The 24,342-nt window shown below is 37.4% G+C and overlaps 1 protein-coding gene across 9 annotated transcripts in view; it reads right to left on the minus strand.

The window, feature by feature from the left end:
- Positions 1-24,342, minus strand: part of Kif1b (kinesin family member 1B) — a 148,738-nt gene that overhangs the window by 83,576 nt on the left and 40,820 nt on the right. For 3 of the 9 annotated variants that reach the window (XM_046424841.2, XM_046424839.2, XM_046424842.2), the window contains exons 5-13: positions 23,778-23,843; positions 20,153-20,331; positions 19,494-19,605; positions 15,773-15,850; positions 15,014-15,079; positions 12,107-12,182; positions 11,280-11,358; positions 9,777-9,919; positions 5,288-5,421 (exon numbers count right to left, since the gene is read on the minus strand). In XM_046424841.2, coding sequence (XP_046280797.1) covers positions 5,288-5,421; positions 9,777-9,919; positions 11,280-11,358; positions 12,107-12,182; positions 15,014-15,079; positions 15,773-15,850; positions 19,494-19,605; positions 20,153-20,331; positions 23,778-23,843 — 933 coding nt within the window. Of the gene's footprint in view, positions 1-5,287; positions 5,500-8,485; positions 8,528-9,776; positions 9,920-11,279; positions 11,359-12,106; positions 12,183-13,345; positions 13,364-15,013; positions 15,080-15,772; positions 15,851-19,493; positions 19,606-20,152; positions 20,332-23,777; positions 23,844-24,342 lie in introns of all 9 variants that reach the window. The other 6 variants (XM_058572670.1, XM_058572667.1, XM_058572671.1 and 3 more) reach the window with 4 other exon arrangements.

Below are 24,342 nucleotides of genomic sequence, written 5' to 3' on the forward strand. Positions count from 1 at the left end.
TGCCCAGCCTGGCAACTTAAGATTAACTTGATTAATTGATTAACCTAAGACCACACTACTCACGGAGCCAGGTTGAACTGGGTTTCCTCTTACTGTTCTTTCTTTAAATAGGGCAAAATCAACAGTTTTTCAAGTACATAATCTACAAAAGAGCTCACAATAAGAGAAAGACTGAAGGATAGTTTGTCTTCAAGCCTGAACAACAAACTTAGTGTGGACAAACAAATAAACCCAGAGTAGCCAATAGTACCCTGCTGTTAGTATAAAAGGCAATTTCATCTGCAGGCAGCCAGGTATGGCAGTGTATAAAGCTGCCCATAACCCACCCAAGGAGCCTAATGTGAGATGGAACAGCAATGTTGATTCATGGTTCAGAAATGAGGGCTTGAGGAAATATGCACATAACTACATTTTTAAAAAACCTGCCACGCACCCCCGTTATCCCAGCCACTTGGGAGGCTGACACAGGAGGATTGTAGGTTCAAAGCCAGCGTCAGCAACAGTGAGGCGCTAAGCAACTCAATGAGACCCTGTCTCTAAATAAAATACAAAAAATAGAGCTGGGGATGTGGCTCGGTTAGTTGAGTGCCCCTGAATTCAACCCCTGGTAACCCCCCCTTCAAAAAAAAAAAAAATTCAAAGACAAATGAACATAAGGAAATTTTTTAAGCTCAAAGGAATGCTGGGCTCAGGTGGCGTTGACTCTTTGCTCTCACATCATACATGTCTGCATCTGTAGTTATTTGTATAGCACTGGTTAACAAATTATGCTTATACAGCTACACAATTTAATTTCTCTTGATGATTCAGTTATCAAGGTAGAGAAATACACAGGAAAAATCAGAAAATACTTCCATGAAATGCTTAAATGAGAGTTTTGGGTTTTTGTTTGGTGGTGCTAGGGACTGAATCCAGGGCCTTGCAATGTAGGTAAGCACTCTACCACTGAGCTATATCCCCAGACCTAGGTTTTTTTTTTTTTTTTTTTACGAGAATTTTAATATTTATTTTTTAGTTTTCGGCAGACACAACATCTTTGTTTGTATGTGGTGCTGAGGACCTAGGTTTTGATATGTAAAAGGTTAAATGCTTACTACATGAAACATTCCTTAAAGGAATCACATAGCCAAAGTTTTACTGTACTGAATATAGCATGCCTTATAAGTGAGCTCTAAGTTTGGGGGCCCTCAGGCTACTGAGCCCAGCATCTGCCCTTGCCAGCTTTTGTAGTGGATATTTATGGGCAAAGCCTAAGCAATGGAACTCACAGTACTGAATTTGATGCCAGACTATAAATACCAGCCATCACAATGCCTATAGCTGCATGTTTAAGACATTATTGAGCCCATTAATTCCAGAGATTTAGGAGGCTGAGGCAAGAGGATCAAAAGTTTGAGGTCAGTCTTAGCAAGTTGGGGAGGCCGTCTCAAAATCAAAAATATATTTTAAAAAGGGCTGGGAATGTAGCTCAGTGGCAAAGTACCCCTGGGTTTAATCCCCAGTACTGGGAAAACAACAAGAAGTGGCTAATGCATGTAAGGCATGCATAAGACCCTGAGTTCCATTCCCAGGACCCCACCCCCCCCCCACACACACACACACAAAAAAAAGCCTATTGAGCAAGAAAGCAATCAATTTAAGTCAGTTTAAGCTGTGACTTAAATGAATAACAATTACATATCACTTTCTTTCTCTAGAGAGGTTTGTAGGGATCAGATATTTGCTACATATGAAAACAGGCTATTCAACAAACAGAAGCAGCATTAGCCTGTGAAAATTAGTATACTAACTGATCTTTTCTTTTTTTTTTAAAATATTTATTTATTTATTTATTTTTAGTTTTCGGCAGACACAACATCTTTGTTTGTATGTGGTGCTGAGGATCGAACCCGGGCCGCACGCATGGCAGGCAAGCGCGCTACCGCTTGAGCCACATCCCCAGCCCCTGATCTTAAGTAAAGCATAACGAGAAGCAAAAAGAAATAACCTGCTAGGAAAATGCATTCATGTTCTCTACTGCTGTTTCCATTATAATATTGTCCTCCTGCAGTGCCATACCTCAGGAACACAGCTCCAAGGCATTCTCGGCATGTCCATTGTGCAACTGCTATCCTGCTTCAGGGAAGCAAGATCTTATCTGCCTGCAGCATTAAAATGCAGGTCTAGCGGAAAGAATTCTCACCACTCACAAGATAAAAGTAGAAGAAGGCACTTATGCTTCAGTGAACTACCGGGCTGCACTGTAAAGGAGCCATTTTCTCTCTAGAATAAAGCTAGGGAAAAGGGAAGATCTCATTTATGTTGTCTTAAAGGAGAATTAAACTAGAGGAATTTATTTGCTGATTAAAATAAAAGTTTTGTTTTGTTTTAATGGGAAGTAGGAAGGTCAGGAGAGAGAGCTCCCTGCACAATGACAGCATTATTCCCTAGAAACTATTTGGAAGACACTGGGTAACCTAATTCCAGTTAATGTCTTGACTCCTAACATCTGACATTATTTTCAGTTGGTTCCACTTGGCAGTTAAGGAGAAATTTCTCTTTCGTACCAAGGCAAATGTCAAAGAATAGGGTAATCTCATTTGTGCACTAAGCCTTTAATAAGCAAATAGTAAGATTCAAAATCCCCAAAGAAACCGACCACTTCATATTCAATATTCAGTAAGTGGGAGGTCTCATTTCTCCTTCCCACAGAGCCTCCTATTTCCCATCATGCTCCAAACAGAGGCTGCACACTACAGCAGTCCCTGATGCTTATTTGTGAGAAAATTCATGAAGATGCCTTCTGCATAGGGCTTCACCTAGGTCCTCAGTAAAACTTCAAAGTCAATTTTATCAACAGCAGAAGTCACCCTGCAGCCTATAACCTTGAATGGAAAGACTTTTCACTCCCAGGCATTTCAGAACTTCACACACTTTCTGAGGAAGAAACAAGATCATTTTCCTACTCCCCCCCAGCCCCGCCCCCCCCCAAGATTTAAAGGTAAGTATTTTTAAAATTAGAGTACAAGGGACGATACAGTCATTTAACATGTACTGAGATTCTTAATCATGAACAGTAATCAGTAGAATGCACAATTAGATCAAGGTCTAGTGGAATGAGCTTTGAAGTTTCATTTCTGCTTTTCAACAAGTGGGGACAGTAAGTAAAAGGCAACTATTAATAAAGAAAGCCTGGCTCAGTGGCGCATACCTGATATCCCAGCGGCTCAAGAGTCTGAGGCAGGAGGATCAGTAGTTCAAAGCCAGCCTCAGCAACCTAGTGAGGCCTTAAGCAACTCAGTGAGACCCTATCTCTAAATAAAATATTTTATTTAAAGGGGGCTGGGAATGTGACTCAGTGGTTAATCCCTGGTACCAAAAAAATAAATAAACTTAAAAAAAATAAATACACACTGAACATTTCTATATAATAAGCTGCATAATTAGCACATATCCACACAAAACGCATTGGATATGAACTTTAAATGTTATATTTACTCACTTTTTAAAAAAACTTTTTTAGGTATAGATGGACACATTACTTTTATTTTATTTACTTATTTTTATGTGGTGCTAAGAATCGAACCCAGTACCTCACATGTGCTAGGCAAGCGCTCTACTACTGAGCCACGACCCCAGCCCCTTTACTCACTTTTTGAAGTGAGTAAAATACCAAGGGAAAAGGTGGAATGACCAAGAAGGAAAAAGCTGAAACCCATTTTTCATATAAAATTTTTTCAGCCTCACCTAAAATCAAAATGAAATATCTGACATCTTAAATTATTAAGTTTAATTCACTTGTAGTGGTGAAGAGCCTTTTAATCACCAGTCCAAGTGTCACTGTTCAACTGTCCCTGAATGAGCAGCAGTCCTGGGAACACTGAGCAAAGATGAAGAGTACCAATACTGGCTGCACAGCTCCAATCTGCCAGATGAAAGACCACTCTTGAAGATATGGATCAAACTATCTTCCTGGAGGTACCAAGTTGGGAAGCAAAAAAAGTTTTATGTCTTGATGTCATCTGATGGATGGCAGAATTCCTGGTAACCTGTATCAGCACCATGGGTGACAACTGTCTGCTCTCATCATAGTCATTGAAGGGAAAGGAAGACTCTCTGAGTGGTAGGCTTTGCTCTGACGTTGACATTCGTGGAGAGAGACACAATACAAAGCTGGATGCCATGGGCAAGTAACCTACATACAGGGCACCATGGCCCTGAGTCCATATGCACCAGCACAGGAAGAAAGGCCTTCCTCTATGGTAACCAGAGGGTGTCAAGCTTTCTGAGAGCTTTCAGAAGACACAATTTCATGTGCATCTGTTATGGCTTAGATGTGTCCCCCGTAAGAAAGCTTAGAGATAAAATGACTGGGTTATGAGAGCCTTAACCAAATTAGTTCATTAATCCACTTGAGTGGATTAAATGGGTAGGAGCTGTGGGTGGGTAGAGTGAGACTGAGAAGGCAGGTCACTGGGGACATGCCTTTGGGGCACCCTCCCGACTGCTTTCTTCCACAAGCTCTTATGCCTTGATTTTTTTTTTTTTTTTTTTTTTGGTATTAGGGATTGAACCCAGGGTCCCTTAACATATCACCAGCCCTTTTAATTTTGAAACAGGTCTTACTGAGTTGCTTAGAGCCTCCCTACATTGCTAAGGCTGACTTCAAACCTCCTGCCTCAGCTTCCCAAGCCACTGGGATTACAGGTGGGTACAATCAAGCCCTATGATGCCATAATGTTTTGCCTCATCTCGGGCCCAGAGCAATGAAGCTTAACTGTCCATGCACTGAAAACTATGAAACCACGACACACACACACAAAAAAAACTTTTAACTCCTCTAAAATTGTTCTTGTTGGGTATTTTGATCATGGGGTAAAAAAGCTAACTAAACAGAATATGAATAAACCTAGTACAGCTACATGAATGTCCCACTCTCCTTAATTTCATACTAATAGAATAATGGCTCTACACAGAATCCCCTCATCAAATGAAACCAAATGTTTCCAGCTATCTCACTTAAAACTAATTTATAACTAACAATTTCATTGTGACTTATAAACTATCTCAAAGTTAATGTACATATCTACTTATCAGTTAGTTCATGTAACAGCTTTGTCTGGCCAGGTCAGACTCAAAACATTTTGGTGAAAAGAGATTAACAGAAAATACAAAATTCTGTTTTCAGGATACCTCAAGAATTAAAAGTTCTTCATGTGCTAAGCCAAAAATCTCAGTGAGTTTCAGTTCTAGTTCTGCCTTGGGGAGCTACACAGATGGCCTTTCACTAGTTTGAGTGTTTACATACCTTTAGACGTTCAATGGCTTCCTCTCCTCCAGGTGTAGACATGATCCTCTCCTGAATGCTGGTCACAGATGTTAAGCCCACCTGACTACTGAGTGAGCAGGAAGATGGAGATGACGTAAGGGAGCCCATGGATGCTGTGGAAAAATTGCCAGGGCGTTGATTCTCAGAGGCTAGCAAGTACCTATGTTTATTGTTCTGAAAATCTTTCAGATCTGGGAGATAAAAAGAAGGAAAGACAGAAAAAGAAAAGAGGGAAAGGAACAGAAGAAGGAAAAAAAGATAGGAAGGAACACCAGTGTAAGAAAGGATAGCATTACAGCGCAAGACAAAGACATGTTTTAATACAAAGACAAGTTACAATCGTTCTAGATGGCAGTTCTAAAACACGGCTCTTTAATATTGGTATCCTAGAGGTTAACAATCTCTTCTGGATTTAGAAACTAAAAATCCCAAGGTGGGTTAGCATTTTATCTGGCAGGAGGTAAACAAAGCCTCAAAAGCACTCTATCAAAACAGCTAAAGAATATTTCTTGTATTCTTTCTACTGTTCCACATCTACAATGCCTTCACATTTATACTACCTTGAAATTCCATGACTTTGTAACAGTAAGGATAACAATGATCATTTATTTATCAATAATAATCCATATTAACCTGGTTAGAGTTTTGTGGAATTGTCAAAAATTTTCCAAAAAAATGTAAAGAGTTAAAAGAAAATTCTGAGCACTAAGCAGTATATTTGTATAACATTTCAACATGCCAAAAAAAGATTTTTAAAATGTCTTAAATCAAAAAAAGAGGTAACTGTATAAATGAGAGGAATTTTAAGTCTAGCTAAGAATACAGAACTGAATGCTTGCCCCAACAGGGAAAGGCAATTAACAAATTAATAAGTTCTGTTGTAGTTTCCATATTTCTATTATGGCAAACAAAAACATAAGACTGATTATTTGTAAATTTAAGTAAGGCCTTTACTGTGCATAACAGTATGACCATAGGGTCATAGGGTAAGTAAGCCTGCTTTCTATTTTGATATATAAGTTTTAGGAAAATATTTTATTTATGAAGGTGTCCAACAACTATAAATTTAGCTCTGAAACTTATTTTTGGTTAAAAAAAAAAGACACACAAAACAAAGTTCATTAATTCACTTATTTGTGCTTTCCTCCATTAGTCATTTTCCCCAAATGAACACCAGAGGAAAACTGGCACACTCCTATTTTAAAATTAGCTCATTTTTAAAATTAAGAAAATCTACATTGCTTAAAATTCATACCGAAACTAAATTTTCCTTAAAGGATATGAGGCAATACAATTAAAAAAACACTATTCAATTCTCTCTTGTTTTTACTATTTAATCAAAAGCCAGTTCTTGAAGCCCCTCAAAGCGTGTGGTTGCTTCAAGACAGTTTGAAAACCACCATCTGCAAATATAGAAGAACATAAGGAAACAAGCAAAGAGGCATGTTTTAAAAGGGAGATAGGAACTAAAGCAAAAAATTCAGCCACCAGGTGATGGTAGCAAGGTGGGAAAGAGGAAGATGGATAAGCTTAGAAGGTCCCATGGACACATGCAAGCCCTAAAAGGAGTTAAGTAGATCCAAATGGAAACTGAGAAGTAGTCAGGACTGCTTTTCTTTGCAGTTAAGGAATTCAAACTTAGTCATGCATGATTTTCAGGAAATGCCATAGCTGCTCAGAGAAGAGATAGGCACCAAGCTGGCAGCAGCAACACCTCAAGCATAAGAGCAAAAACAAAAAGGCATCCTTTCCACACCAGTATGGTTCAGCTTTGGAAATCTCAGACAGAGCTGTTCCAGTCCAAGAGTCACATGTGTATCAGGACAATTAAAGGTCTGGGGGGCTAACCAATCACGACAACTAGGGCTATATTCCAGTTCTCCTCATTGTGTGACATGCTTTACTGCACAACTAAATCAATAAGAATCCAAAAATTAAACCCCAAAACAAGGTTCTTCACATCTTTGTGCATGTGTGTCTATGTGAGCACTGGGGATTGAACCCAGAGGTGCTTTACCACTGAGTCACATCCTCAGCCCTTTTTATTTTAAGTCACTAAATTGTTTAGGGCCCCACTAAGTTGCTGAGGCTGGCCTCAAACTCGGTGATGCTTCTGCTTCACCTCTAGAGTCCCTGGGATGACAGATGTGTACCACTGCACCTGGCTATTCTTTAAATCTTATAAGATAACAAAGCTTACGTGAATTTTAAAAGGGTAAGCAATCATTTCCTCATTAGCTCAGGGCTACCCGTGGAGACAGTGACCTGTTATGTCATTTCACGCATATGGACTCTTCATTAATTTGTAATTTTAAAATGAGGAAAACTGTTTATTCAACCTTTGAGTAAAGTGAGGTTCAAGATATCAAAACACAACTGCAAAAGCATAGGTTGAGTGCTAACCCAACTTTCATATAGAGCTCCTCAGAGAGTTTGGCCAGGTGGAAGTGATTTTTTAATTCTAAAAGTCTTATATTTACAACACTAATTAAAAAGGACTTGTTCATTAAATAATCAACTCAAGAGGCAAAAATAAATAAATAAAACCCAACAACAACAACAAAAAAAACCAGTATAATGATTAAAAGCCAAGGGCTCTGAGTTATACTACCAAACTGATCATACAAGAAACATGAGGTCTAAGGAAACTAACTACTCCAGGTTACTAGCAAAATGAGAATAATGGAACTTTTTCAGAGTCAGTGACAGAACTGAGATAATATGTTTAAGGTGTCTAGAACAGGGCCAGGTACATTATACACTTATATCAAAAAATGTGAGCTACCCTATTTGATTCAAATGTATGATATGTCAAGATCATTATACTGTCATGAGCAACTAATAAAATAAAAAAGTAAAAATTTTTAAAAAAAGTGAGCTGCTATCACTGTCCTCATAATCTATGATTTGGGACTTAATCACATAGGGGTAGGGATCTAAAAAGTAGAACAGTAAGAAATTCTTATGCCTTCACTCAAGCTAAAAAACTGAAGTTCATCAAAGATAGCTTTGCTAAATGGAAAAGGGCAAACAGGAGAACTTCTGATTCCACAGGATGCTCCGTCTGGGATTTCCTGTTAGGATCACTGGCATGCAAAGCTCATTTTTAAGGCTGATCCAGCAGAGGCAGATTAGCAACTCAGCATACTGGGAATAACGAATACATCAAATACACACATTTGCCTCCACTTCCAGAGTAATCATCGATCAATGGATCAACTGAAGGTAAGCGGGAGGGAAAATACAAGGGTCAAAGTTCAGGTTCAGCAGTGACGAGAGAGGAACAGAGCAATATTCGGCATTGGGAAGATAAAAAAAGTTAATACTTAGATTATCATTTTTACAAATTATATTAATTAACTTGAGCTCTAACCAGTAAGAACTAAAACAGGCCTTGAAAATCTATTAGAATTTCAAAGACTATAATATTAATTTTACACTGAAAAATATGCTTTATTAAACAAACATTCTATCCTATCTAAATAATCTACTTTACATACTTAAGAGAACATTTTGAAATGTTGGACACGAAACCCAGGGCCTTGCACATGCTAGGCAAGTGCTCTACCACTGAGCTAAATCCCTAGCCCTTACTAAAAACAACTTCTGCAGGGTGAGGTGACACATGCCTGTAATCCCAGCAACCCAGGAGTCTGAAACAGGAATATTGCAAGTTGGAGGCCGGCCTTAGCAACTTATGGACACTGTCAACAATCTGGTGAGACCATGCCTCAAAATAAAAAAATAAAAAGAGCTTGGAATGTAGCTCAATGGTAATGTGCTCCTGGGTTCAATCCCCATTGCCAGAAAAACCCATGAAACAAATATAAAAACCTCCAAAAACTTTTTTTTGGAGGAGGGGTTGGAGGGATACTAGGCATTGAACCCAAGGATGCCCTACCACTGAACTACAACCCTATCCATTTTTATTTATTTATTTATCTTTTAGTTTTGAGACAGTGTCTCACTAAGTTGTTGAGGCTGGTTGTGATCCTCTTCTCCAAACTGTGATCTTCCTGCCTCAGCTCCCAAATTGCTGGGAGATATGTATCACTATGCCCAGCTCCAATAAATATTTTTATAAATTAACTCAGTGAAATTAAGCTTTACATTAAAAAAAATCAATCAATCAATCAATCCATGGATAGCCTGGTACATACTATATAAAGGAATTCTGAGATCATAGTCATTATTTTTCTTTTCTTGAACTGGAGGTCTTTCTATGTTGCCCAGACTGTCTGAAACCTTTAGCTCAAGCAATTTTCCCCACTTCATCCTCCAGAGTATCTGGGATTACAGGTATGCACGACTGCACCTGGCTCACTGGATCTTTTTAAGAAAAAATACACATTAAACCACTTTTAGCACAATCTAGTGACCAAGTTCCTTAAATCTAAGCTTATTTTAAATATAAAGACCTAAGGTTTATTTTAAATATATATTTTATGTTGTTCCTTAATTTACTTACTATCAATAATATCTCCCAGCCCCTGTGCACGTAGAAGGTCCTTCAGCCGTGTCACTTCCTCCTTTAATTCACGAACCAGTTTGGCATTGGGGTCCTCATTGATAACAGCATTGCATTTAATTTGTTTTGCACGATCTGCATATCTAGATTCAAGAAGAAAATTCATTCTTGCCATTTCTCAGGTACTCTTCTTCACAAAAGTAACATACCATTACTTCTAAGTCAAACATCTTGAGTATTTATATATTTTATATGCCCCTTTTATATAAAGCTTTACAGTACCTTATAAAGATGAAAAAGGCTCAGATGAATTTAAGTGATTTTTCCCAAGATAACAAAATAAATAAATAGCAGAGAGAATGCAAACCCAGTTTGTTAGATTATAGAATATTTTTTCACTTCTTTTACTATACCAAGGTATCTTCTTTTGGTTGGGGGGGCCACCGAGGGTGGTACTAGGATTGAATCCAAGGTGCTCTACCATTGAGCTACATCGCCAGACTTTTATATTTTGTTTTGAGATAGGGTCTTGCTAAATTATCCTGTCTTCAGCCTCCTGAGTCACTGGAATTACAGATATATGCCCCTGCACCCAGTTTCAAAAGTTTTTGTTTTTTTTTTTTTAATGATTACAAACTCAAGAAGACAGAGTTCCAGATGAAAGTAATAAAACCCATTCACATGCAAATATTTTCGGTTAAGTGAACATTCTGTTGGTAAATTATTTATTTTTTAATTTTTTTTTTATAATATGGGAGATTGGACCTAGAGAGCCTTATGCATGCTAGGAAAATGCCCTAACACAGAGATACAATCCCAACCTTTTTTACTTTGAGACAGGATCTGGCTAAAGTACCCAGGCTGGTCTTGAACTTGCAATCCTCCTACCTCAGCCTCCTGAGTAATTGGGATTACAGGTGTGCGCCACTATACCTGGCTTGATAAAGTTTTTTTAATGCCACATGTACTCATAATTGTATTACATAATTTTTACAACTTGAGCATTTCCATAAAGACAGAAGCTGTATTCACAGAAGGGAACACTTTTTAAAGAAATGAATAAGGAATATTTATTATTATATAGAAGTTGTTCAAAACTCTCATTTGAGCAATTTGAACATCTTTCCTTGAAAAAGTTCCTGACTTTCCCAATGAACTGCCAACCATAGACAGGTAAATTCCATTATAATAAAAATCACTCCCCGCCCCATATATTCCCTGTTAAGAGAGAAAGGGGGGGCTGGGGTTGTGGCTCAGTGATAGAGCGCTCGCCTAGCACATGTGAGAAGGCCCTGGGTTCAATCCTCAGCACCACATAAAAATAAATAAGTAAAATAAAGGTATTGTGTCTAACTACAACTAAAAAATAAATATTAAAAAGAGAGAGAGAGAAAGGGATCACTGTTTACACAAATGACTATCAACCCAGCATAAGAAAAATCCATGGTATAACAAAATGACTGAATGTGGGTCTACTTGGGAAGTAAGGTCAAATGAGAGTACCTCAGAGTGCTCAAAGTTTCATCATAGTTGATATCTGCTGGGCTAAGAGCGGCAACCATTGCAGTCCGAGAATTGCCACCTAAGAAAATGAATCAGATCCCAAAGTATACTCATTTAGAAAGAATGTTATTGAATGTATCAAATCTAACAGCTTTAACTCATATCCTAATATTTAATCAAAGGCCAACAACTTTCTTAAATACCAGTCCCCATTCCAGGCACTGTTATACTCAACTACTGGTCTATGAATCTACTGGGTCTAGTTCTTGTTCTCTCACTCTCTCTAGAATCTACTGCAGTCAAGATAGCCACTCCATTAAAACTGGTGTTAGCAATGGGAAAGTCACTGCCTGGGGATCAGCCCAGTCTCTTTCTTCAGTCATCAACATCTGACATGGCTAATCTCTCCTTCTTCCTGAGAAGGAGGAGCAGCGAATGAAAAGCAGGACTGGAAAGTCAAGAAATATCAGCAATAAGGAGAAGTAAGAGTTGGCAACATCTGATTATGGGCACCTCAGAGGAACATGAGGTTTGGAAAGAACTTTTGAGAAAGAAGCAAACGTTTGAAGAAGCTATAGGGAATCAGGAGGATAATGCTTCACAGTTCATACTCTGAAATAAATGAAATATGGGAGAACACCCAAATTTTAAAGTGAATATAATCAGCTGAAATGAGAAGCAAAGATGAAAAAAAGCAGAACATTCAGTCAGTAACATGAATAACTAAAGAAGATTCTTCCCCAAAACAGACACAGAAAAAATAGCCAACATGTAAACAGATTTCAAAAGATATCTATGAAATGAATTTGTGTCAGTAGTCAACATACCTAGATTTTCTCGAAGAAGCCAAGTGAGTACAGAATCCCTGTAAGGAATGAAATCAGTTTTCTTCTTCTTTTTACTCTATTGAAGAAAAAGGAATAGACTTAGTATTGTTTAGGGGAAAAACTCACTTGAAAGGCAAATCAGTCTAAAATTCCCAAGCAAATCAAATTACAGATGAATTCCATCATTGTTGAAATTTATCATTCACAGTTTTAATTCTTCATAATATCCAAAACTCATGCGATTATTTTTTTCATTTTATATCTTAATTATGAAATTTGTATTATAACAAACACAACAGTCAAGAGAGTGTATAATGAGTTACCAGATACCCACATACAGCTTCAACCATTAACAATATTTTGCCATAATTATCTTTCAATTACTCTCCCAAATACTTTTTTACATTCCTGAAACATTTTGTAGTAAGATGCAGATATTATATCTAAACATTTCAGCAGATAAGGATGTTCTTTTACAGAGTATAATGACCAAGTTCAGAAAAATTTTAACATCAATCCAATGTTGTTATTTCATATGCTGCCCATATCATGTCTGTTATAGGTCTCAGTGTTTAAAGCAAACCCAGCATTTTACTCTAGGTACTTTAGGTACATATTTCTAACAGAAAGGACTTAAAAAAAAAAAAAGATTATTATCACACTTAGCAAAATTAACAGTAATTCCTTACTATTGTCTTATATCCAGCTCTCAAACAATAAGTTTTATTTTTACAGAGGTATAAATATGAATCCTGTGCGTTCCCAGTGCTGGGGATACCGGCGTTTAACACCGTGCCTGGCACAAGAGCCATTTTCAATAAATAGGCTCAATTTAAAATTGCACAAGCCTCCTAGGATAAGTTAGCCTTTCAGTTCTTCACAGAATGATGAGTCAAACTTTTCCACTAAATGAAGAAATTTCATTTATTGCCCTTTCAAGAGGTTTATAGAACTGTCAAAAGATAGTCTTATAGATCACTAGAACAAACATAAGATAATACAATGTAAAAGCTTCCTCAAATAAAGTTCCTTTATTCTTAATTCCTTTTCCAAAAAACATCATGTTCCTAAAGTAATTCTGGTGTGAAGTCTCATGATTTATGGTCACCCTAAACAGCCAGAAGACAAATGATAAAAAGTTCTTTGAAGGTTCCATTCCATGCTTCTATATATTCTCTGAGGATTTAAAACCATGAGTTGATTCTATAGCTAGTTCATCTCTACCAATCCCCACCATACCTTGCTGGTGCAGTTATCCTATAGACGAAAGCATTTAAGGGAGAGAACAAGAACACAGGATAAACCTCAAACAAAAAAATAGTGAAGTCATAGATTATGACTTCTCAGACACAGATAAGAAAACATTTAATTCTACTTAAGCAATTTAAATGAGATTATTAGTGTACATCAGAGCACACATGATGAATACTTCCTTGGCTTCTAACCTAAATAATAAAGACGATTATATAAAAATTGTGTTAGCTCTTATGTTCCACTGTTAAGGAATAGGAAAGAATGAAGTTACAGTCATGTCCATGTGTGGTGGCACACACCTGTAATCCCTGTAACTTGGGAGGCTAAGGCAGGAGTATTGCAAGTTCAAGGTCAGCTTCAGAAACCCAGTAAGACCCTAAAGCAACTTAGCAAAACCCTGTTTCCAAATAAATAAATAGAAAGGAAGGGAGAGAGAGGTAGGAAACTGGGGATATAGCTAAACGGTAAAGAAACCTCAGTTCAATCCTCAATACTAGGGGGAAAAGAAAAAAGAGAGAAAGAGAAAGGCAGAAAGGAAGACAGGAAGGGAAATTACACTTCTGTGCTGAATAATGGCATTTCAGTCCATGTACAGACTGCATATATGATGCTACTCCCATAAAACTATAATAGTGCTGAAAAATTCCTAGGTGGTAGCACAACTACTGCTCACTTGTTTAAAACCTATTACACTGTCAGTTGTATAAAAACACAGCATATACAATTAAGTACATAAGTGTCTGGTTTAATATTTACCATACTCTACTTTTTTCTATTATTTTAGAGCATTCTCTACTTCCTAAAAAGAGTTTACTGTAAAATAGTATGCCATATGTCAGTAGCAGCCTCATGCATCTTGTGTTTACCTTGTCCACTGATTGCACCATTCTCTTGTGCTTGATTTAATCTCATGCTGTTCTGTTCATCACAGTTGTAGGAGCAGTAGGCTCTACCAAAGCCAAGTTGTATAACTGTATACTATCAGGTTTGTGTGAACATACTGTATGACACACCCACAATATCAAAACTGCCTAATGATAAATTTTCCAAAGCATACACTCCTTGTTAAGTGATGTATGACTGTGTTTTATTTTTATTTTTCACTTTTGTAGTGCTAGGGAACAAACCCAGGGCTTCACACTCTACCCCTGAGCTACATCCCCAGTATTCTATCTAGAAAAAAACTGCACAGGAAAAGGACATACAATAAATACACTTTTTTTTTTTTTTGGTGAGACACAAAATAAAGCTCAAAAAACTAGTCAAACCTTTGATTTTTGCTCTAGCCTTTATACATCTACATGTGCTTTCATTCTATGTTCAGCACAGACTCAAACTGTGTCAGACCTTCTGTCTTACCTGAAAAGTTCTAAAAGGAGAAAGGCAAGACTACATAATAGGGTCAAAACACAGCAGCCTCTGTAAACAAGCATAAAGTAACATCAAGTCTACCTGCTGTACAAACAATTTCCCCTTAATAAAAAATGAAGTAGCGGGGGATGTAGCTCAGTAGTGGAGAGCTTGCCTTGCACATGTGAGGCACTGGGTTCAATCCTTGGCACCACATATAAATACAGGTATTGAGTCTATCTACAACTAATACATATATTAGTTGTAAAATATTATTTTTAAAAAATGAATTATAAAACTTACCACCTCTGCCAAGGCTGAAATGACTTTGCCCAAAGTTGTAAGAGACTTATTAATATTTGCTCCTTCCTAAAATAAACATCAAACATGAAAGAATTAGGATGAAGAGTTTCTACTACTGTCACATCATTCATATAGAAGATAAGCTTGCCATATGCTAGCATATTTGTTGATGTCCATAAGTTCTAAAATTTCGTTTAGTCCTCCGTAACTTCTCCTCACACTTAATACCATGCTGAGGCCACATACCTACCTCATAGTTCCAAGTATTTTCCAGATATTTGTATTCCAAAACCTTACAGATGCAGCCTTCTTTCCACAAATCACCAACGTAAAATTTCTGGTCTTGTTAAACAATCTTTTGTTCTCATATCTGGATCTTGTATATCCTATTCCCATTACTGTCTTACTTCTAACTAGTCAAAATCTGCCTGTTTCCCAAACTGCAATTCAGGTCTCACTCGACCATTATGTCTTCCCTAACTATTTTGTTATCCAACTTAACCTTTCTTTGAAGTCAAAAGATCCTCAGCAGGTCAAAATTTTCTATAAAGGGTCAAACATAAGTTTGTGGGTCATGTAATATCTGTCGCAACTCTGCAAAAGCATCCATAGACAACATATCAACTGATGGATAGAGCTATATTTCAATACAATTTTATTTACAAAACAGGTGGTGAGCTGGATTTGTCCCACTGGCCATAGTCTGCTGACCTATGTTACAGAACACTGACAAGGCCACTTATTTGGCAAAATAGATACCTTTAATCGAGTTCCTTTGGCACCAGTTGAATCAGCTCGTTCACTTCCTGCGAGATCCACCAAGCTGATTTTACTAACCTAGTAAAGAACAGTAACATGGGAGCAATTCAAATAGAAGCAGAAAACATTTAAAGGCAGGAAATTCTTTTAAAAATTAAGGTATGAAGAAGATTAAAAATATTAGTGCTCTTAACCATGACTCAAGATGACAAAGACGACAAACATATATGAAAATCAGTTTAAGAAGCATATACATAAAGCTGGGGGTGTGACTCAACATCTGACCAGCAAGCTCAGCACATACGTGCACAACACGTGCACGCACACACACAGAGCATAAAATTCATAGCAACTATCTTGGTTCTAAAGTAGTAAAATGATTGTGGCTTGGATGTAATCTGTCTCCCAAGGGTTCATAAGCTGAAAACTTGATCCCCAATGTGGAATATTAAGAGTGTGAAACCTTTGAGAAGTGGAACATACTGGGAAGTTCTTAGGTCTATGGGGGTGCTGCTCTTTGAAGGGATTAGGGAGGTCCTTGTGGGACCCCTGAGTGAGTTCTCAAGGGAGAGTTGTTATAAAAGGACAAGGCTAGCCACTCCCCAGCTTCTTTGGCTTCCTGTGGGAGATGTGATCTCTCCTTTTTATACCTGCTCCCACCATTGTGATGCCATTTGTCATAAGGTCCTCATCAGAGTCAAATTTGATGTGGATGCCAATGCCCTGAACCTCCAGAACTATGAGTAAAACAAGCCACTTTCCACTTTTCTTTTCTTCTTCTTTTCCTCCCACTAGTATTGGGTAATAAACCCAGGGGCACTTTACCACCAAGCTACAACCCCAGCCCTTTTTATTTTTTATTTTGATACAGGGACTTGCTAAGTTGCCAAGACTGGACTCAAGCTTGCAATCCGCCTGCCTCAGCCTACTAAGTAATTGGGATTACAGGAGTGTACCACAATGCCCAGCAACCTCTTTTCTTTATTAAGTTACCCAGCCTCAGGTATTTTGTTATATTAACAAAAACTGAACCAGTTCATAGCTTCAGGATAAATATGACATTTTACTATAGTATGTCAAAATAATATATAAAACTCATTAGTGTAGTACTAAATGGTATGTTAAAAAAGAAGCTACAAGGAACCAGAACTCTCATATATACTGTTGGTGGGGAAGTAAAATGTTATAGTCACTTTGAAAAGTAGTTTGGCAGTTTCTTAAGAAACTAAATACTCATCTACCATAAGACTCAATATACAAACTGTGATGTATCTATATAATGTAATATTTGTCAGAATGAAAAGGAACAAACTACTGATAAACTCTGTAATATAGTTGAGTCATAAAATCATTACACTAAGTCAAGGAAGCCCAGCAAAAAATAGAGCATGCTATATGATTCTATGTACATAAAATTCTAGGAAACAAGCTAATCTCTAGTGGCAAAAGCAGATCAGAAGCCCAATGCAATGGAGTGGGCCTGTGATCCCAGCAACTTAGGAGGCTAAGCCATGAGGATTTCAAGTTCAAGACTAGTCTGGGAAACTTAGAAAGACCCTGCTCAAAAGGGGAGAGAGTAGCTGGGACTATAGCTCAATGGTAAAGCACCTGGAGTTCAATCCCCAGTTCTAGTTCCACACTGCCCCCCTGCCAAAAAAAAAAAAAACACCAGCAGATCAGGAATTGCCTGCAATGGGGTAGTAGAGGTATACAGAGGTATTACAAAGGGGCCTAAAGCAACTTTTTTAGGTAACAGAAATTCTCTTAATCTGGACTGTGGAACTGGTTGCATAGTTATAAAAATATTTCAAAACATAGCTCAAATTTTACACTTTAAATATTTATAGTTTATTGTATATCTCTGTAAAGTTGTTTTAAAAAATTATATTTCAAGAAACTCTAGACAAAAGGTCCAAAATGGATTATCAAGAAAGATATTGGGCTGGGAGTATAACTCGGTGATAGAGCATTTACCAAGCATGCTCAAGGCACTAGATTCAACCCCAGCACCAAAGGGGAGAGGGGGCACTACAGCTACGGATTAACATAATTTATTTTGCAGATTTAACATTGTGGGAAAAAGGCAAAACATTTTCATATAGAATGTCCCTTGGTGCCATTCAGAAAAACACTAACCACCAAATAGCATCAACATTATTACCTCTGGCAAAGCAAGTTATTTGATCACCTATAACTAGTATATTTTTTAAAATGATTTTTAGCTGAAAGCAAATAAAATGTCATCAAGAAAAAAGGTGTGGGCTGGGGATGTGGCTCAAGCGGTAGCGCACTCGCTTGGCGTGCGTGCGGCCCGGGTTCGATCCTCAGCACCACATACAAAGATGTTGTGTCCGCCGAAAAACTAAAAAAATAAATATTAAAATTCTCTCTCTCTCTCTCTGTCTCTCTCTCTCTCTGTCTCTCTCTCTTTCAAAAAAAAGAAAAAGAAAAAAGGTGATTCTAGTTTTTAGTGACAATGATATCACACACAATATACTAATTTTATATAGCAAAGGATCCTGTGTAACTGCTAGCACAATAAATCTAAATTCAGATTTAAGATTGCATGCCACTTAGGAATGCACACAGAGCAGAATTGAACTTTTTATTATTATTAACAGTAATAGCAACAAAATTAACATTTACTTGGGAGGCTGAGGCAAAAAAAACTGCAAGTTCAAGGCCAGCTTCAGTAACTTAGTGAGACCTGTCTCAAAATAAAAATTTAAAAAAAAAAAAAAAGAAAAAAACTATCGGGGAAGGGGGAGGTAGGGCCTGACTGGTAACATAGCTCAGTGGTGAGGCACCTCTGGGTTCATCCTAAGTACTATAAAATTAACATTTATTAAGTAGCTACTCTGTACTAGACACTATTATATGTACTTAATCTATATTAATATTTGATCCTTTTTAACAACTCTATAAGGGTTTATAGGTGAAGAAAATGAGGCACAAAGAGGTTAAATAATTTGCCCAGGTTAATATATCTGAAAAGTAGCAGTCAGAATTCAAAGCAAGAAGTTTGATTTCAAAATCTATAAATTTTGGTTTTGATATTGGGGATTGAACCCAGCAGTGTTTTAACACTGAGCTACATTCCCAGCCCCTTTTATTTTTTATTTTGAGAAAGAGTCTCCATAAATTGAAGGGGCTCGCTACAGTGCTGGGACTGACCTGGAACTTGCAATCCTCCTGCCTCAATCTCCAGAGCTGCTAGGATAATAGGTATGCACCTCTGCAACTGGATTGCAATATTTAAACACTATACAAAGTAAGAAATTAACAAGAACGGGTATTTGAAGAAAACCAGAGTTCTCATGGAGTTATATTTGTTTTCCAGGAATAAAACATATTCTGCTTGCCTAATCATTTTCTTCACCATTTAATCCCACAGTAATATTCTGTAGTAACATTATTAATATTATCATGGTTCAATCAGGAAGAAAAGGATTTTCTCCCCACGGATCCGCTTTGTAGTTTATGAGACCCAAAGTCTTAAGACTGTTTTTTCTTAACTCTGTTTTCTATTCTGTGATTTCCTTTAAGAACCCATGATGAAACTGATACAAGATGGAAGAAAAATGTTAAGTACAGGCTATAAAGTACCCTCCGTTAAGTAAAAGAGCAATCTACCTCCCTTTCACAAAATACACAGGATATTAAAGGGATTTCTCAAAATTCCCACCTCTGCAACTCAAACCTAGAGACGATGTTCTCCTACCTTCTCAGTGGAAAGGTTGGTCTCAGAGTCATGTTTCTTCTGGGTGAAAACAATGGTGAACACAGCATGGGAACGGCTACTTGTTTCATTCATGTTGGTAGCTGCCACTGTCCTAAATAAACACAATGGTGACCACGTGACAATGGAATTCTTACATGTGGAGCAGCAGGCTCTACATTATAAGCATAACAATCACAAGTTATGGCCTTAAACTGTTAGACTGTCACTTACACAATTGCTCTTAATACTATCTTATTTGTGAGCCCATCAAGATACCCTCCAACTCAAAAAGCGCCCCATCAGAATCATTTTTCATACTCCAGCTATCCCTTTAGAAACCACCAGAGCATTAAATTTTTATTCTTTATTAGGTGCTCATTTATTCCAGACTCAATTACTACCACCGATACACATAGACAAGATGACTAACACTTTACCACGGCTTGATTAAAACTTAAGGGTAAAACTTAACCAAAGTTCTGTTTCAGTAGTGTACTGTTTTGATGAGAAGAAAGACAGACTCCCCCAACTCTCCAGCATGTGAGACTAAGTGAACTGAAGCAACTGTTATCACTATCATCATGGGATAGTCATAAATAGGAAGAAAGAGCCCCAAAATGTGCCAAAGGCCTCAGTCATTAGCCAGTTTTCCACCATACCTGGCTTTGTTCCCAGCATCCATGAGGTCAGCAATGTCTGTGTAGGAAGTGACCGCCAGTTTCGACAGATCCTCCACATAGGGTCCAAGAAGTGGGTGTTCACGCACACGCAAATTACCCTTGTTTTTTGGATTCAGCAAATCTCGTACTCTTTCACAGTAAATTTCCATGTAGCTCACCTAGGAACATATTATTAAAGTGAATTAAAGGACCTGGAAAAAGAAACCACAGACAGCAAAAATATTGTTTTTAATTTTTATTTTTTGTAGTTGTAGATGGACAGAATGCCTTTATTTGTTTACTTTTATGTGGTGCTGAGGATCAAACCCAGTGGCTCACGCATGCTAGGCAAGCACTCTAGCACTAAGCTACAGCCCCAGCTCAAAGCAAAAAGATTTTTACAGAAGTTTTTAAAAAGCTCTACAATTAGGGATCAGCAACATTTACGAAGTGAAATGTCAAAGTTCTAGGCCCTTGGGGCTGGGGTTATGGCTTAGTGGTAGAGCGCTCACCTCGCACGTGCGAGACCCTGGGTTCGATCCTCAGCCCCACATAAAAATAAATAAGTGAAATAAAGGTATTGTGTCCAACTACAACTTAAAAAAAAAAAAGTTTCTAGGCCATTTTTTCTATTAGTAGTATGCACCCTGTGTAGGTTAGAACCCACCTTCTGACTTTGCAGGGAAGGAAGGTTTTATCTCTGGCACATAATGGTTGCTACTTGTCTTAGGCAGGAAAGATATTTTAGTAGCAATTTATCAGTTATCAATTTTAAATGTACATACTACTGTCAGTAATGGAAATTTAAAGTGAAGTCACTCCAAGGGTTGGAAAAAAAGAATTCTATCAGAGTTAAAACCAAGGAACAATATTAATATTCCAGAGCAGGGAGGACAAAAGACCAGTGACTAATTCTTTAAGACTGACCACACTGTTATGAACTACGGACAACATATATACCAGAAGGACTGAGGGCTGGCTGATAATTCATATGGCCTAATTGAGACCTAAAAAGAGGAGGAAACCTCAGAAAATAGATATTTCATAAATTCTTGTGTCACCAGCAGGACCATGCCTACCACGATGATGAATGAATTAGGCTTAACCTGAGGCAATTACACAATTTAGCTAATCAATTCCCTTCCAATTTCATGCTTACCAAACCACTACCAGGATTCCAAAAGAGGTTTGTGCACAGAAAGATAATAAACTAGGTCTTGCAAAGTGAGTGTTCTGGTCTTAGTTATTCCTCATGGAATAATAAAAGCCAATATATTGGGTTTCCTAACATCAGCCAAATGAGCTTCACTCAAGAGTCTGACTTTGAAGGATAGTTTTGTTCCCAATGTATCTATAAAATCAGCCTTCTAAGCACATAAGTCTCTGATCTGGGATACATTCACCATGGTAGGCCATTTTATGATGCTTCCCAGGAATGAGATCCTTCTGCATCACTGCACTACAGGAATACAATATAAACTGCATTTTTCAACTTAAATTTCTACAGACACATTTTCCAAGTATTTGCACTGGAACCTTATCTCCATTTCTACTGCCTTTCTCCTTTTGTCAGTCTCGATCTGTGTTTTTATATTGGTTTTTAAAAGTCAGTTAAAAATTAAGAATCCTGAAAGTAAATCATCTATTATGGGAGTAAAACAATAGGACAACAAATTTTGTTTCTGACAGCAATTCACACTAGAAAGTGAAATGACTTGTTTTAATCATGTTTGCCTGCTTAAATTCACACAATCCTGAACTCCCAGAAGATACATATATCTATCAAAAAGTTGGTCTTTTTCACTCAAATGTGAGACTAAGTGAACCCAAATATCTTGAGAGAAGATTAGTGTACACCACTGCTTATTCTCTACTATGTGAATCCATCCAAAGTCATTATTATTTATTTTACTTATGAACCAACCATGACAGACCTCACTTGGCAAATCCAATTCACCGACCATCTTCCAGACATAGTCTAGGCACCTGACAGACATCAATAAATAAAACAGACAAAGATGCTGCCCTTGGGACTGGGGTTATGGCTCAGCAGTGGATTGCTTGCCTCACATGTGCAAGGCCCTGGGTTCAATCCTCAGCACCACATAAAAATAAAGTTATTGTGTCCAAAAAAAAAAAAAATGCTGCCCTAGTGACTTTATAATTCTAGCAATGGTGACTACGAGGAACAACAAATGCAATAAGTAGATAGTTTATGAAGTATGTTAGAACACGATGAATACTGCAGGAAAAAGAAAACCAGAACAAGCGGGATTAGGATTGCTGGGGCAGAGTTATAGTGTTAAATACAGTGGTCAAGGTCAGTCTTGCTGAGAGGGTAAGATTTGAGCAAGGACATGAAAGAAGAGGGAAACTTAGAAAAATAAATCTAGGGGAAGGGCAGAGAGCATGGTTCAGTGGTGGAGAGCTTGCCTAGCATGTGTAAGGCCCTGCATTTGGTCCCTGCACTATAAAAAAAATAAACAAATAAACAAACAAACAAATAAATATATATATATATATATATATATATATATATATATATTTATTTATTTATTTATTTATTTTTTAAGTTATTAAAGAGAGAGAGAAAAAGAAATCCAGGGGAAGAACCTTTCCAGCGGAAGGAAGAGTAAATATAAAAACCCTGAGAAAGGACTGCTCCTGGCATATTCTAGAAACAGCAAAACACCAATATAGCTGAAGCAGAGAACAGAGAAAGAAGTAGGAAAGGGGGTTAGAAAATGTGACAAGGAAACATAGTATCCACCAGGGATCCAATTTGTACTTCAAAATAAGTCTGTGAACTCTAATTTGAAAGGAAATGGCATCTTCTTTTATTATCTATAAGCTCAAACACTGTAGCACCTGATTTAAAAAAAGAATGGTTATGGGATGAGCCAAGCTGTTTAGAAAATTCATCTCAACATAAAATATTCTTAGAGCACATACACTTTTTGGTCTATGATAGTCACAAGGCAGAAATTCATGCGATGCCTTATAGGTTAAAGAAAAACTCAAGGCCACTAAGTGGAATAATGAGGAATTAAGTCCTACAGAAAATTACAACACAGAGCAGGATGTAGCCTGGTGGTAGAGCACTTTCCTAGCATGTGTGAGGCCATGAATTCAATCCTCAGCACCACAAAGAGAAAAAGAAAATCACAACACATACTAAATAAATGTTATTAAATAGTTTGCTTAAAAGGCAGCTTAATTTCTCAGAACAGGCTCACTTTAATAAAACACCTCAATTTCAGTTACTATGAAAATGAATACCAAAAATGTATGTGTGTGTGTGTGTGTGTGTGTGTGTGTAACAGCAGCTTCAGAAAGCACATATGCAAATCAGGGACTACCCCAGATGTGCTTGTCACAACTGTAATCCCAGCTACTCAAGAAGCTGAGACTGGAGGAACACAAGTTACAGGTAAGCCTGGATAACCTAGAGAGAGCCTGACTCAAAATAAAATTAAAAAGGGCTAGGGATGTAAGTCAGTGGTAAAGTACTCCTGGGTTTATTAATCCTCAATACCAGTTAATGAATGAATGAACAAACAAGTAAATGTAATGTTGGAGGAACACAAATACAGAGGCCCCTGATTTCAACCACGGCTACACTCACCTCTACAGAATAAGACATCTCTTCATTGCAATTGTCATTGATCTTCTCAAAGAGCTCTTCACACAACTAAGGAAGCAGAATAAGAGAAAACATGAGTTGCCCAAATCAGAGAAGTACTGTTTTTCACAAGTGCTAAGTGAATTAGTAAGACCCCCTTTCTCTTTCTCTCTCCACATCATAAACCTCAAGGTAGGATTAACATTTTGAATGAAATTTTTTAAAACTTTGAATACGTTCTTCTTATATATCTATATTCTCCCTCAATAATTGAACCTTGATTTTGTTTTCTGAAGAAGAAAGTCACATTTGGGGGAGAAAGGGAATGTCAGCTTTTTACAGAAGTTGTATCACCATCATGGTAAACACATGTGAATCTGCTTCTGCATATTACTTGTGACTCTACTGTCAATATTACTATAACAATGAAACTACTAGGACAATATTTGCACTGATGTATTGCTGATGCTATACATCAATTTGTTATATTATCAGTGACTATATAGACTTATAGACACAGATGAAGAATGTATACTATTCAAATAAGGAATTTTTAAGAATAATCCTT

This window comes from Marmota monax, unplaced genomic scaffold, assembly GCF_021218885.2.
Source record: "Marmota monax isolate L192 unplaced genomic scaffold, Marmota_monax_Labrador192_F-V1.1 WCK01_AAM20220418_F8-fsc00080, whole genome shotgun sequence".
In the NCBI taxonomy this organism is placed as follows: Eukaryota; Metazoa; Chordata; class Mammalia; order Rodentia; family Sciuridae; genus Marmota; species Marmota monax.